The sequence below is a fragment of the Anopheles coluzzii genome, chromosome 3 (assembly GCF_943734685.1).
Source record: "Anopheles coluzzii chromosome 3, AcolN3, whole genome shotgun sequence".
NCBI classification, from domain to species: domain Eukaryota; kingdom Metazoa; phylum Arthropoda; class Insecta; order Diptera; family Culicidae; genus Anopheles; species Anopheles coluzzii.
The window spans coordinates 89,948,445-89,962,914 of record NC_064671.1 but is presented as its reverse complement, the minus strand read 5'-3'; the positions used below and the strand labels follow the sequence as shown (position 1 = coordinate 89,962,914).

The following is a 14,470-nucleotide window of genomic DNA, read 5'->3' as shown; positions in this document are numbered from 1 at the left end:
ATACCCCAAAACTGTTCAGTTCGTTCAGTTCTTTCAAGTGAATGAACGAACTGCCTTCGACAAAATATTTTGCAGCAATCCGTTCTTCTACAAATATTGAAAATGCCTGTCGTACAGACGAACATTCGAACGAACATTTAAACTAGCCCGTTACAGGGTTTTCTAGGAGTTCTACTAGCTTTGGTACACTTTATTGACTCTTTCTTCTCTGAAATGAACTTAATGTAATAGGAATTGGACTCTATACCATCCTTGTTGAACAGATCCAACTGGAATTTCGAAGGAGCCAGTCCAAAAAGGGTACCATAGAGTCCAATTATCTACATAAGAAGTTCACTTCCTATTAGAAAGAGTCAAGGAAGTGTCCCACAACTATGAGAACCCTTGGAAAACCCTGTAAAATTGTTCAAAAATTAACGATTTTTTCAACTTTAGTAATGCTATTTTTGATTTTTAATGATTAATTCATCAGTACATCTGTTCCACTTCCTGCACTTGCACTTGTTCCACTTTGCAAACTGCAGTTTACTGCAGTACTTCCTTGAACCACTCGATGTACGGGGTAATACGGGTCACTATGCACGGTATGTTGAGATCGCAGCTACCGTGGCTGTACATGTGTACGAGATAATTTACGTCATTCAAACGATTTCTCCATACGATCGGACTTCCAGCTTCCAGGTAGTTGTTTGAGATAACATCCAATGGTTCAAAGTGCATTTGTAAATCATCATGATACTGCAGGGCGTTGAACATTCGAAGTCCGGATATCATGCAGAGGGTATAATGCTCATCGAACGTACGATTCAAAAGAGCTTCGCAGTCACTTTTATACAAAGGATTAAGAAGATCGATGGAACTAGATGCTATGTATGAAAAAAAATGAAATAAATAAAATGCTGTTGTCCAACTCGTTTGGTTGCTGGCGTACCTAAATCCATTACTATCTGGTTTTTCGGCGAATGAGTAATGTTCTGCCAAAGACACGTAGGAAATGCGTTTTCCGTTGGATCCACTGCTGTTTCCAGTCTCACTATTGCTATATTGTGCTGTTGTTTTGCCTTCTCGTAGTTGGGATGGATGATCACACGTTCAATAGGAATAACACGCGAATTGTCCAAAGAATCGAATCCTCCTATGCGTACAATGTTCGGTAGATCAGCTCTTTTCAACAAGCAGGATGCCGACGATACAACACCACGTGTACTGATGAGGTATCCGTAACATCCATACGTTGTGTTGCGATCATCTTGCCATCCTACTTCAACCTAAAATTAGAATTTTCAATTGAAGAGAATTGTTTTCATTACATTACGTGGTACTCACGGCATGCGATCTTTCATTATGTTGATCAGTTCGTAAATGACGATAGCGCTCCTCACACTCGTTGAATTCGTTTTCTATTGCCATCATTCGAGGATTGGTAGCTTTGTTAGAACAACAAACAACAGTCGCATTTGAGCAGAAAGAAATCTGTTGTTTGTACTGCAGTCGTGTGTGAATAGCTGGACAGCTTTGTTTAGCAACGCAAATGCCTTTCGTCCCATCGGCATACTCGCACTCGTCGCCAAGTTCCAGATCAGGATCAATATACACAAGTGACTCGCTTTTTAAGTGTGGAAGGAGTACCGATTCAAGCCATGCTTTGTGTGCAATGAGCCGTATACCTACAGCCGGCTCACCGTAACCACAATCTCGGCCAAATAAATTGATTCCATGAATATAAATCTTTTCGTCGCCGTATTCTTGTTCGATTGTGCTGCCTGACATTGCGTTACACGAGCCAGGGACAAGAAAAGGCTGATTCTGAAAGCACAAATGCTCGTTTTGCAATCCTTGCGGAAGGAGATCGGAGTACTTCTGAGCTAGCCGACACTTTTGAAAGGATCGTTCCCAGACTCGAGTCATGATTTCAGTATGGTCTAAAACAAAAAAGAGTTTGTATTTGGAAATGAGATTCTCAATAATATTAATGGTGCTGTATGATACCATTGGATTCCTCATTCGGTATAAGTTGTTGTCCAGTAATTAATAACTTCCGTCCTGGTTTGGGATCTCCATACCATCCACAAAACGGTATAATCGGAGCAAACGATGTCAGCTTCACGACAGCGATATTGTTATAGAACGGAGAAATAGAAGAATTGTACGACGGATGGACGATGATTTCCGACACCTCGATCATTTTTCCATTCGCCAGTACAACATGCGTTGGTTTTGCTCTGTAATTGATAATAAATGATACAATAAACATTCAAATGCCACAACAAGAAGAATACTTGCCTCTCGTCAAGAACACATTCTGCTGTAGTTAACACAACATTCGGTTCGATCAGTGTTCCGGAGCAATTGCTACTAACTGAATCATTTGTGTACTGCCTACTTAATTTAACGGTAAAATTGCTTGTACTGCTACTGACGTAAATGTTCGACCACTCTATATATTCCTGTAAATTCACTTTATACACCAAGTTTTCTTTGTATTCGCGCAAATTGTTATAACGACGAGCACAAACCAACGGCTCAAACATGAAACGTGTGGCCATTTCACCGTGATGTTGAAGTGTTTCAATGATCCAATCACTGAACTTCGAAACCTTCACGTATACACCGGGCGCTGATACACCGCAGGCTTTCCCAAATGAAGTCACTCCTACCAGGAATGGAGTTAATTTCCAACCATCGAACAGTTTTACGTGCAGTGGTCCACCGGAGTCTCCCTGTTACGGTTAAGTATACAAATTTTATTGTGTTACTGGTAAGCAATGAAAACTATTTCTTACAGGGCAAGTGTCCATCTTTTCGTCTCCTGCACAGAGCTGATGTTCCATTAGGCCGTCTCGCAGCACACGATCGCCTTTGTTGTAGTATGTCGAACACTTTTCGTTGTCGATCGGAGCGAGTTGCACCTTCAATAGGGTCTTTGTTGTATCCTCCCCTATAAAGGAGAAGCAGTATGTAAAGACAATTTAATCATCACAATTCACTAAACAGTCCTACCGAATCCTGTTCTGCCCCAGCCAGCCGCCAACAGCTCGGGGAAGCGTATCTCATCGTCTAGCCAAAGACAGGTCGGTGCTACCGTGTCATGAACGCTGTGAAATAGAAAATTGGATTGAAATGCGATCATATTGCCAACCAACTTTCCTTTTACTATCTTCCTTACGTGACATTTCGCTCCAGCTTCATGAGCGCTATATCGTAATACGTCGAGCTAAATCGATGCATTGGGTGGCGAATGATATCCACTATCTTCAATTGTTGCGCAAACTCATCGTCTTCGTCGCTGTAGATGTTGATATCTCCCATACGAGCTACATCTGGTGGAACATTGCTTGACAGATGAGAAGAAAATGATCATCAAAATGATAAATCTCAACTCAAATATCCTTCGTCATCTTCAACCGGTACTCACTTATCGTCAGCTGCGCAATGGGCCGCGGTAAGGATGAAGTTTTCCCAGATCAACGATCCTCCACACAACCATCGCACACTTTGATCTTCATTGGTCCAACCGATGGCGGCAATGTGGGCAAACTCGCGCAAGTAAGCAGGCTTTCCTCCTGATGGTGCAATATATCTGTCGAAAATTTTATAATTAAACCGCTCACCACAATCTTTAACGGATTGAGCCAGCGATAGTGTTGTAAAAAACGCATTCAATTATATATTGGCTACAATATTACTTTCAACATACCATCAATCGTCTGTCTTTGGAAGGGAAAAAACTGGTTGATATCATCATCACCTATTGAATAATCCGGAACTAACAGTTTTAGGAGGATTTGAAGCAACCAATTACAATGTACAGAAATCTACCTACTTTGTGCTAATGACGCAACAACAACCACAACACCTAGGATCACCGATGCACCGAGCATCTTCACCACATACAAATTGAAACTTGAATGACTCTTTGATTAAAACGCTGCCTGCTACGAAGCGTACTGGATGGACATTTTATGCATCAAATATATATTTGCATATATAACCGGTTCCTCCAAAACGACCAAAACCAAAACAAGTTTGGTTCAGCATTATGCAATTTTATGTACGAAAAAGTATAAAAAAAAGTAGTAGAATATGTCTGGTTCCACATGTGTTGAGTAATAATTTAGAACTGGTTGGGAGATTCTTTTACATTTCTGCATTCTATTATACCAATGATCGTGCATGCATCACTTGGAGAAGGATCAACGGGAACGAATCGAAACGGATGTGAATCGTTTGATGTGATCATTTGTAATTTGATCATTTTGAATGTGATCATTTGAAATTTGATCACTTTGATTACGGTATTTTTTATCATTTTTGTGTGGTCTTGTGTATATTGTGTGGAATAATTTACAAAAAAAAATCAACAGCAATATTGGGAAGAGAGAACTGATTGCTTTACTTTACATTTGCTCTACATCAGCCATGATACAGATCAAAGCATAGGCGAAGCAGTAGGACTGCACATTTGAATGACAGGATTTGATGTCAATCAAGCCAGGAAACGCCGGGATCTAGCCGATTTCGAACGAGGATCGAAATGCGAAGAAAGTAACAATTTTGTTGAATAATTTCATTCAATAAACGCACTGTAACCAATCATCAGTACTGCAACACTTCCTTGAACCACTCGATGTACGCAGCAACACGAGCCACTACGCGCGGGATGTTGGATTCGCAACTTCCATGACTATAAAGGTGCACGAGATATTCTACGTAAACAGTGTCATTCAGCGCCTTTCTCCATACGATCGGACTTCCAGCTTTGTAGCAGCGTTTGGATACAGAACCACTTCTGTATTGTATTTGTAAATCGTAGTGGTAAAGTTGGCTTTCGTAGGGAGTTATTCCTGGATTCATGCAGATTGTTTCAGGTTCATCGAATGTACCATTCAAAAGAGCCTCACAGTCACTCTTGTACATTGGATGCATGGGATCATATCGTCTGGAAGCTATAATAATGATAATGATGTTGAAGTTGAACTCCACTAGCTATAAATATTGCTACTTTGCTTACGTACCTAAATCCAAAACACTCTGCTTGATCGGCGAGTGGGTAACATTCTGCCAAAGACACGTAGGGAAAACGCTTTCAGTTGGTTCGACGGCCGATTCCAGTTTGATCATTGCTATGTTGTGCTGTTGTTTTGTCGGATTATAATTTGGATGAATGGTCACTTTATCTATAGGAATAACGCGTGAGATGTCCAATGAATCGATTCCTCCTATACGCGCAATGTTCGGCATCCCGCCTCTTTCCAACAAACATGATGCAGATGAAACAACACCACGAGTACTGATGAGGTATCCGTAACATCCATACGTTGTGTTGCGATCATCTTGCCATCCTATCTCAACCTTCAAAGCGAATAAAGAGAAGAATAAATTGTATAAGGTTGATTACAGTAGGTTACAGTACATTGTGTGCAATACTCACAGCATGCGAACTACCATTCTGTTGATCAGTTCTTAAGTGACGATAGCGCTCCTCACACTGGTTGAATTCGTTTTCAATTGCCATCATTCGAGAATTGGTTGCTGTGTTAGGACAACAAACGTTATTCCTATTTGAGCAGAATGTAATCTGTTGTCTTTGTTGCAATCGCCAACGAAAAGCAGGACATTCTGGCTCAGCAATACAAGTTCCTCTCGTCCCATCGGCGTAGCCACATTTATCGCCAAGTTCCAGATCAGGATCATTGTAAACAAATGTCTCACTTTTGGAGTGTGGCAGGAGGACCGATTCAAGCCATGCTTTGTGCGCACTGAGCCTTACACCTACAGCCGGTTCTCCAAATCCATTATCGCGACCAAACAAGTTGATTCCATGGATGTAAATATGTCCATCCTTGTTTTTTTCGATTGGACTTCCCAATATGGTGTCACAAGAACCCGGAACAAGGAAGGGCTGATTCTCAAAGCACAAATGCTCGTCTTGCAGACCGTTTAGCAGGAGACCGGAGTACTGTGGTGCTAGACGACATTGATCGGATGAACGCTCCCAGACGCGAGTCATCAGTCTAAAGTAGTGAGGTTCTAAAACGGAAATAAGTTTGTTTTGTAATTAGACGTACAACCAAGTTATCGTTGCTATTCCATACCGCTCGAGTGCTCTTCGGGTATCAGTTGTTGTCCTGTAAGAAATATCGTCTGATTAGGGTTGGCGTGTCCATACCATGCACAATATGGTTCAATCGGTGCAAATGACTTGAGTTTCACTACAGCGATATTGTTGTAGTATGGAGAGAAAGAGGAGTCGTACAACGGATGGATGATGATTTCGGCAACGTCTATTGTATTTCCATTCTGCAGAATAACCTGCGTTGGTCTTGATCTGTATTTGATAATGAGTGTAACATTGTAAGCTATATTTGATGGGTAAAGGCACCGTACTAACCCTTTGTTAGCAACACATTCAGCTAACGTCAACACTACGCTAGGTTCGATCAGCGTTCCACAGCAATTCCTGTAGTGCGATTGATCCGAGAACGGCCATGTAAAGTTTACGATGTAGTTACTGGCGGAACTGCTGAAATATTTTTTGCTCCAATCCATAGATTCTTGACCATTCCATACAATCTTCACGTCCTCTTTATATTCGCGCAACTTGTAATACCGATCAGTACAAACCAACGGCTCAAACTTGAATCGTGTGGCCATTTCGCCGTGACGTTGAAGTGTTTCAATGATCCAATCACCAAACTTCGAGACCTTCACGTATACACCCGGCGTTGATACTCCACAGGCTTTCCCAAACGAAGTCACTCCTACTAGGAATGGAATTAATTTCCATTCATTGAAAAGTTTTACATGCAGTGGCCCTCCGGAGTCTCCCTGATGTGGTTAAGGACATAGATTGAAAGGGTTTTGTTGGCAATTAATCAACCGGTGACTTACTGGGCAGGTGTCCATCTTTTCATCGCCGGCACAAAGCTGATGATCCATGAGCCCGTTTCGCAACATACGATTACCTTTACCATAGTAACTCGAGCATTCGTCATTGCTGATTGGAGCGAGCTGCACTTTCAACAGTACATTTGTTTGATCCTCAGCTGAATTAGGTGATGCCGTTAGTGCAATCGATTCCATCAACAACATTCACCAGATCGTCTTACCGATGCCTGTCCTGCCCCATCCAGCCGCCAACAGCTCGGGAAAGCGCATCTCATCGTCTAGCCAAAGACAGGTCGGTGCTACCGTGTCATGAACGCTGTGAAATAGAAAATTGAATTGAAATGCGATCATATTGCCTTCCAACTTTCCTTTTACTTACGTGACATTTCGCTCCAGCTTCATGAGTGCAATATCGTAATACGTCGAGCTAAATCGATGCATTGGGTGACGAATGACATCCACTATCTTCAATTGCTGCGCAAACTCATCGTCTTCTTCGCTGTAGATATTGATATCTCCCATACGAGCTACATCTGGTGGAACGTTGCTTTGCAGACGAAAAGAAAATTAGGGTAAATGTACCTATAGTGGTGGTAGTACCAATAGTGGTGCTATTGCTCTAAAATGCGGTTCATACGGCAAATTAAAAGTATTTAAGTTATTTAAGTTAGTGTGAAATGTTCTTTAGCCTTTTACAAAGGGTTTAAAAGTTAAATGGGGCCATTCCGTTACTTAGTGACCGAAAAATCCATTATTTTGTGAAATGTGTCAACATTTTTCCAAAATCCTTAGGATTTCATAACGAAACTCATTTTTCTGTTAACGTTCTAAACGACCACATAACCACGCAATTACTAGTTTTTCAACATAACTGTTATGTAATGTTATTGTTTTACTAAAATTATTTGCCTTTTGACCATATTTATGCATTTTTAAGTGTTTTTTACCATAGTGCCATTATAGGTACACAAAACAGGCATGTTCCTATAGTGGTTATAGTTATAAAATCAATAAAAACAGGTCGTTTTACATTTTTTTGAGGAAATTTTTGACATATCGTACTGTTTTCACTAAAATAAGCAACAGATGTGAGTTTTATGTAGGTAATTTACCAAAAACAGGCCAAAATTCGCTTATCTGGCTGAATGAAAAATTGACTTCAAATCAAGCACACTCTTCCGGGTGTAGGTTGACAACAGGTGTGATGCAGTACTTTAGTGAATATTTTCATCAACCAAATTCATACATTTTTTACGATCAAATTACGAAAGATATCATTATTATGGCAATAATCCATGCTATTCATACGAAAACAGCTTCAAAACTAAGTTATATTGATGTTATACACTGTTTTGAGGCATCTTTGTTTACCACCACTATAGGAACACAATACGACGACTATAGGAACCATACCACCATTATAGGTACAACGAAGCAATCACAAAAATATGTAATTTTTCGTAAATTTGATGTGTTTCATGGTAAAAATGGTTGCGATTGCGAAGATAAAACATATTCCAATTGCTATGTGTTAAAATATTCAGAAATTGTCGTTCCTGACACTTTAAATACATTAAAACACATCGGTACCTCTACAAATTGCACCACTATTGGTACATTTACCCTATCATCAAAATGATAAGTCTCAACTGAAAGATCCTTCGACCGGTACTCACTTATCGTCAGCTGCGCAATGGGCCGCGGTAAGAATGAAGTTTTCCCAGATCAACGATCCTCCACACAACCATCGCACACTTTGATCTTCATTGGTCCAACCGATGGCGGCAATGTGGGCAAACTCGCGCAAGTAAGCAGGCTTTCCTCCTGATGGTGACACAGCACTAGCTACAAGTTGCTTGTAAAACCGTACCTTACAATCTGCAACAACCCGAATTAGAGACAGTGTTGTACGAGAATGCATTTACTTTTAGGAACAGCACAACTGCTTTTAACATACCATCAATCGTAGATCTTTCGTACGGCAGCACCCAATTGATATCATCGCCTGTAACCGAGTTCATAGTTTTTATCTACCATGCTCGAATAAATATTATATTAAGGAATCTACATACATTGTATTACAGAAGTAAAAGTAAATACACAACCTAACATCACTAACCACTGACCGAACATCTTCACCAAGCGGAAGGTAAAACTGGAATGTTTCATTGCTGCCGATGAAACGATCGCTGCCTTGAAGCACGAGTCGATTTTTGTTTACTGTTGTGGTTTGCAGTAAAACTAGTTAGGGCTGATGCTAGCTGATGATTAATGGAAGGTGTTTTACAATTAAGATTTGATTTGAAGACTACTTTATAGAAACCTGTTTGATTTTTTTTTGCCGATATCTACCACAGTGCTCATAATAAAATCAGTGCGTTCTTTTGGGGCTTAAAGATGTTGCCATGTTATTCGAGAACTAAGCGTTTATATCTATTTTAGAAAATCGTATTCTTCGAAAATCGTATTGCATATCGCATACAAGTAAATGTGCTTTCTGGTTTGGAAGAGACACAGCGCCATGGTGGCATGCTGTCAAGGTCAACGGCAGTCAATGCTACCACAGCACCAGAACCGAGAATTGAATGCTACTGATGTATTGATGTAGGTAGGGTAGAGGGTGGGTAGGCATTATCCTTCAAAACCAGCATTGAGGATAATTAGCATCATATTAGTTTTATGAACACTATTTACTATATACAGAACAAGGCAATCACAACAGCAGCAGCGGCACCGCGACGTAATGGTGCAGACGTAATGGTGCCATTTCCGGATGATATTGTGCTACGCTCTTCAAGATAGGACCGAAGGGGCTTACCGCCGTACCGCCGCCGAAATGCACCACCTGATCGGGAAAAGCTGGGAGTATGGAGAACTATTAAAGGATCGGATGATGGGTAATCAAATCTACAAAAAGAGCAAAAGGCTAGAATGCTCAAATGTTCGTGCCATTACAGTCCTCAATGCCGCCTACCAGATCCTGTCCCATATCCTGTTGTGCAGATTTGCGGCCCTTGCTACAAATTTCGCTGGGCTTGTTGGAGGCAGATCCACCACCAGATCCAGAGCAGATCCACCACCGACCAAATTTGTACTCTCCTATTAGAGGCCACCATGAATGGTGTGCAGTGTAATCGATGTGTATCGAACTTAATGGGGGAACCGTAAGTATTTCTTTCCTTCTTTTGTATTTATGACCTTCTTTTGTATTTTGATTTAAACTATTGCGACATAGGTAACGAAAACAGTAACTCAAAGGTTTATTTTCTTTTAAACGAGCCTAGCAGATGGAAAAGAATTGCAAAAGAATTGTTCTGATTAATTAATCTCACAGAGTGAACACATTCGGTAACATTATGTAGCACTACAATTAATGCAGCACTGCTTTGAACCACCCGATGTACGCAGCAATACGGGTCACTACGCGTGGAGTGTTCAGATCGCAGCTTCCGTGGCTGTACATATGCACGAGATATTCTACGTTATCAGTGCTATTCGGAGCCTGTCTCCATACGATAGGACTTCCAGTTTCATAGCAGGTATTGGAGATAGAAACATTTGGCACCAGTCGCACTTGTAAATCCCCAGCATAAAATAAGGTTTTGTAGAATTTTGTTCCTGGATTCATGCAGAGGGAATAATGCTCATTGAAGGTACGATTCAAAAGAGCCTCGCAGTCGCTTTTGTACATCGGATGAATGGGATCGTATCGCTTGGAAGCTATGTATACAAAACAAATATTAATAAGAACTTTGCTATAAATCTAAAGCCATTTCTTACGTACCAAAATCCAATACTAGCTGCTTGACCGGCGAGTGCGTAATGTTCTGCCAAAGACACGTAGGAAATACATGCTCCGATGGATCCACGGTTGATTCGAGTTTCACTATTGCAATATTATGTTCTAGTGTTTCCTTATTGTAGTCGGGATGGATGATGACTTTCTCAATAGGAACAACACGCGAATTGTCCAATGAATCGATTCCTCCAATCCGCACAATGTTCGGCATTCTGCCTCTTTCCGATAAACAGGATGCAGATGAAACAATACCACGTGTACTGATGAGGTATCCGTAACATCCATACGTAGTGTTGCGATCATCTTGCCATCCTATCTCAATCTACAAAGAACCCCACATTTTCCATAAAACGATTTGTTTTTTCGATTCGTTATGAGCTACTCACGGCATGAGAACCTCCGTTCTGTCGATCAGTTCTTAAGTGACGATAGCGCTTCTCACACTGGTTGAATTCGTCTTCTATTGCCATCATTCGAGGATCGGTAGCTTTGTTAGGACAACAAAGCACAGTTCTATTTCCACAGAACATAACCTGTTGGCTGTTCTGCAGTCGTGTGTGAATGGCTGGGCAATGTTTTTCAGTCATACAAATTCCTTTTGTCAGATCGGCATACTCGCATTTGTCGTCAAGTTCTAGATCTGGATCAAGATACACTAAAGGATCTCTCTTAGACCGAGGAAGCAGGACCGATTCGAGCCAAGCTTTGTGTGAACTGAGCCTTATGCCTACAGCCGGCTCACCATAGCCACAATCGCGACCAAATAAATTGATGCCATCGATATAAATGCGTTTTTCACCGTTTCTTTCAATTGGACTTCCTATCACTATATCACAAGCGCCTGGAACAAGGAAGGGCTGGTTCTCGTAGCACAAATGCTCGTTCTGCAATCCCTCTGGAAGCATATCGGAGTACTCCTGAGCTAACCGACATTGTTTAGGTGATTGATCCCTAACTCGGGTCATTATTATGGTTGAATTATATTCTAAAACAATCATGAGCTAGTGTCACGATTAAACATTCCATATTATTATCTTTGCTGTACCATACCTTCCGTCTTTTCAATCGGTATACGATTGCTTCCTGTAATTAATAACTTCTGATCTGGTTTAGGATCTCCATACCACCCACAAAATGGTTCAATCATCCCAAAAGATTGGAGTTTCATCACAGCGATGTTGTTATAGAACGGAGAAATAGAGTGATTGTAGGACGGGTGAGGAATGATTTCCAGTACCTTGATTAAGTTTCCATTCGTCAGCACCACGTGCGTTGGTCTTGATCTGTAATTGACAAATGATGATACATTAAACAGGCGAAAAAAAGTGAGAGAAATAAAAGTAGAATACTTTCCCCTCATCAAGAACACATTCAGCTAACGTTAACACTACGTTAGGTTCGATGAGTGTTCCAAAGCAAGCATTATTGACTTGAGGAACAGAGGGCAGCCTTCGAAAAAATACTACGTTGTTACTAATTGTTGAACTCACGTATGCATTCGACAAGTCTAAATATTCCCGACCCTCATATACTCTCACAAGGTCTTCCTTATATTCGCGCAAATTGTAATACCGATCGGTACAAACCAACGGTTCAAACTTGAAACGTGTGGCCATTTCGCCGTGACGTTGAAGTGTTTCAATGATCCAATCACCAAACTTCGAAACCTTCACGTATACACCCGGCGCTGATAAACCGCATGCTTTGCCAAACGAAGTAACTCCTACCAGGAATGGAATTAACTTCCATTCTTTGAAAAGTTTTACATGCAGTGGCCCTCCGGAGTCTCCCTGGCATAGTGAAGGATAGAAATTGAAAAATTGTGTTGCTGCTCAATTGCAAGATTCGTGACTTACTGGGCAAGTGTCCATCTTTTCATCGCCTGCACAAAATTGATGATCCATAAGACCGTTTCCTAATTTTCGAACACCTCTTTGGTAATGTGTCGAGCACTTGTCATTGGTGATTGGAGCGAGCTGCACTTTCAACAGAGTTTTTGTTGTATTCTGGTCTGCAAAGGAAAAGTAACACAGTAAACACAATTCCATCATCATCATTCGCTAGATCGTCTTACCGAATCCTGTTCTGCCCCAGCCAGCCGCCAACAGCTCGGGAAAGCGTATCTCATCGTCTAGCCATAGACAGGTCGGTGCTACCGTGTCATGAAGGCTTGGAAATAGAAAATTGGACTATAACATTGATTATTCTGCATCTCATTTGTCTTTTCCTTACGTGACATTTCTCTCGAGTTTCATCAGTGCAATGTCGTAATAATTTGAGTTATATTTATGTTTTGGATGGCGAATGATTTCCACTATCTTCAATTGCTGCGCAAACTCATCGTCTTCATCGCTGTAGATGTTGATATCTCCCATACGAGCTACATCTGGTGGAACATTGCTTTGCAGACGAAAAGAAAGTGGTGATCAAAATGATAAATCTCAACTATACAGGGTTTCCCACGATTTATTGGTTGGTTCCCACGATTTATTGGTGCGTTCCCACGATTTTTTGGTCATTTCCCATAATTTTTTGGTAGCAACCCACGATTTATTGGTCGGTTCCCAAATATTATTGGTCGGTTCCCAAATATTATTGGTCGTTTCCCAAATATTATTGGTCGGTTCCCAAATATAATATAATATAATACCGACCAATAATATTTGGGAAACGACCAATAATATTTGGGAACCGACCAATAATATTTGGGAACCGACCAATAAATCGTGGGTTGCTACCAAAAAATTATGGGAAATGACCAAAAAATCGTGGGAACGCACCAATAAATCGTGGGAACCAACCAATAAATCGTGGGAAACCCTGTAAGATCCTTCGTCATCTTCAATCGGTACTCACTTATCGTCAGCTGCGCAATGGGCCGCGGTAAGAATGAAGTTTTCCCAGATCAACGATCCTCCACACAACCATCGCACACTTTGATCTTCATTCGTCCAACCGATGGCGGCAATGTGGGCAAACTCGCGCAAGTAAGCAGGGCTTCCTGCTGCTGGTGCAACTTTAATTGGATCAATTTTTTTGTAGAACCGCTCCTCACAATCTGAAATTGATTAGGTGAGAGACAGTGATGTAAAAGATGTTTTCACTTATAAGCTGACAACACTACTACTTTCAGCATACCATCTAATGAAGATCTTTCGTACGGAAGCATCCAATTATACTCATTATTATCATCACCTATAACAGAATTTGAAATCGGTATTTTTGTAAGCACCAAAATAGCTACGGCACGAATCTACCTACACTGTGCTACCGAAGCAAAGGTCAAAGCACAACCTAGCACCACCAAAGCACCGAACATCTTCACCGCGAAGAAGTTGAAACTTGAATGACGCTTTGACGCTTTGAAGCTCACTGCTAGGATGATGACACACACAGTAACTTATTCAATTTTGAACCGGTTCATCAAAAAACATACCACAAAAAAAAAACAAATGAAAGAAGTTTTGTTCAGCCATATGTCATTTAATATGCAAAGAAACGATTGCTGAAAACGTATCTGAGCCAACATATGGTGAACAATACTACATAACAGGTTTGGAGATTGTTTTAAATTTGCATATCAGGCATGCTTGTCCACCAAATGAACCGAAGACAAAGACACGATGACCATACTAAGGCTTGTGTGGTCAATGACGTAAAATTATTGGAAACGTATTTTACTCTTGAAATTCATTTTTTCCATAAAACCATTCAATCGAAGGACATGGAGAAAAAAGGCGGCTCAGAGAAGGAATATAAAAAAATGACAATTAAAGTGTTGGG

The 14,470-nt window shown here is 40.8% G+C and overlaps 3 protein-coding genes across 7 annotated transcripts; all 3 read right to left on the bottom strand.

Annotated features, from left to right (window-relative positions):
* Window positions 1-456: 456 nt before the first annotated feature.
* Window positions 457-1,908, bottom strand: LOC120956316 (uncharacterized). The gene is made up of 3 exons (XM_040377697.2): window positions 1,327-1,908; window positions 932-1,268; window positions 457-866 (listed from the first exon to the last, which is right to left on the bottom strand). The coding sequence occupies exons 1-3, from the start codon at window positions 1,906-1,908 to the stop codon at window positions 526-528; spliced, it is 1,260 nt and encodes a 419-aa protein (XP_040233631.2). The 3' UTR covers window positions 457-525.
* An 85-nt stretch (window positions 1,909-1,993) lies between these two features.
* LOC120959427 (serine protease snake-like) lies at window positions 1,994-14,140 on the bottom strand. 5 transcript variants are annotated; one of them, XM_049609343.1, is made up of 7 exons: window positions 13,949-14,140; window positions 13,826-13,882; window positions 13,544-13,745; window positions 12,920-13,087; window positions 12,762-12,856; window positions 2,784-2,938; window positions 1,994-2,720 (listed from the first exon to the last, which is right to left on the bottom strand). In XM_049609343.1, exons 1-7 carry the CDS (start codon window positions 14,004-14,006, stop codon window positions 2,121-2,123), a joined length of 1,335 nt encoding a protein of 444 aa, XP_049465300.1. In that variant the 5' UTR covers window positions 14,007-14,140; the 3' UTR covers window positions 1,994-2,120. The 5 variants fall into 5 exon arrangements, with proteins under 5 accessions (XP_049465300.1, XP_049465301.1, XP_049465303.1 ...); XM_049609344.1 differs by lacking the exon at window positions 12,762-12,856 and adding an exon at window positions 3,001-3,095; XM_049609346.1 differs by lacking the exons at window positions 12,762-12,856; window positions 12,920-13,087 and adding exons at window positions 3,001-3,095; window positions 3,167-3,334.
* Window positions 10,215-11,997, bottom strand: LOC125907407 (uncharacterized). Its single transcript, XM_049609342.1, has 4 exons — window positions 11,738-11,997; window positions 11,074-11,672; window positions 10,673-11,009; window positions 10,215-10,608 (listed from the first exon to the last, which is right to left on the bottom strand). The coding sequence occupies exons 1-4, from the start codon at window positions 11,853-11,855 to the stop codon at window positions 10,259-10,261; spliced, it is 1,404 nt and encodes a 467-aa protein (XP_049465299.1). The 5' UTR covers window positions 11,856-11,997; the 3' UTR covers window positions 10,215-10,258.
* Window positions 14,141-14,470: the final 330 nt, after the last annotated feature.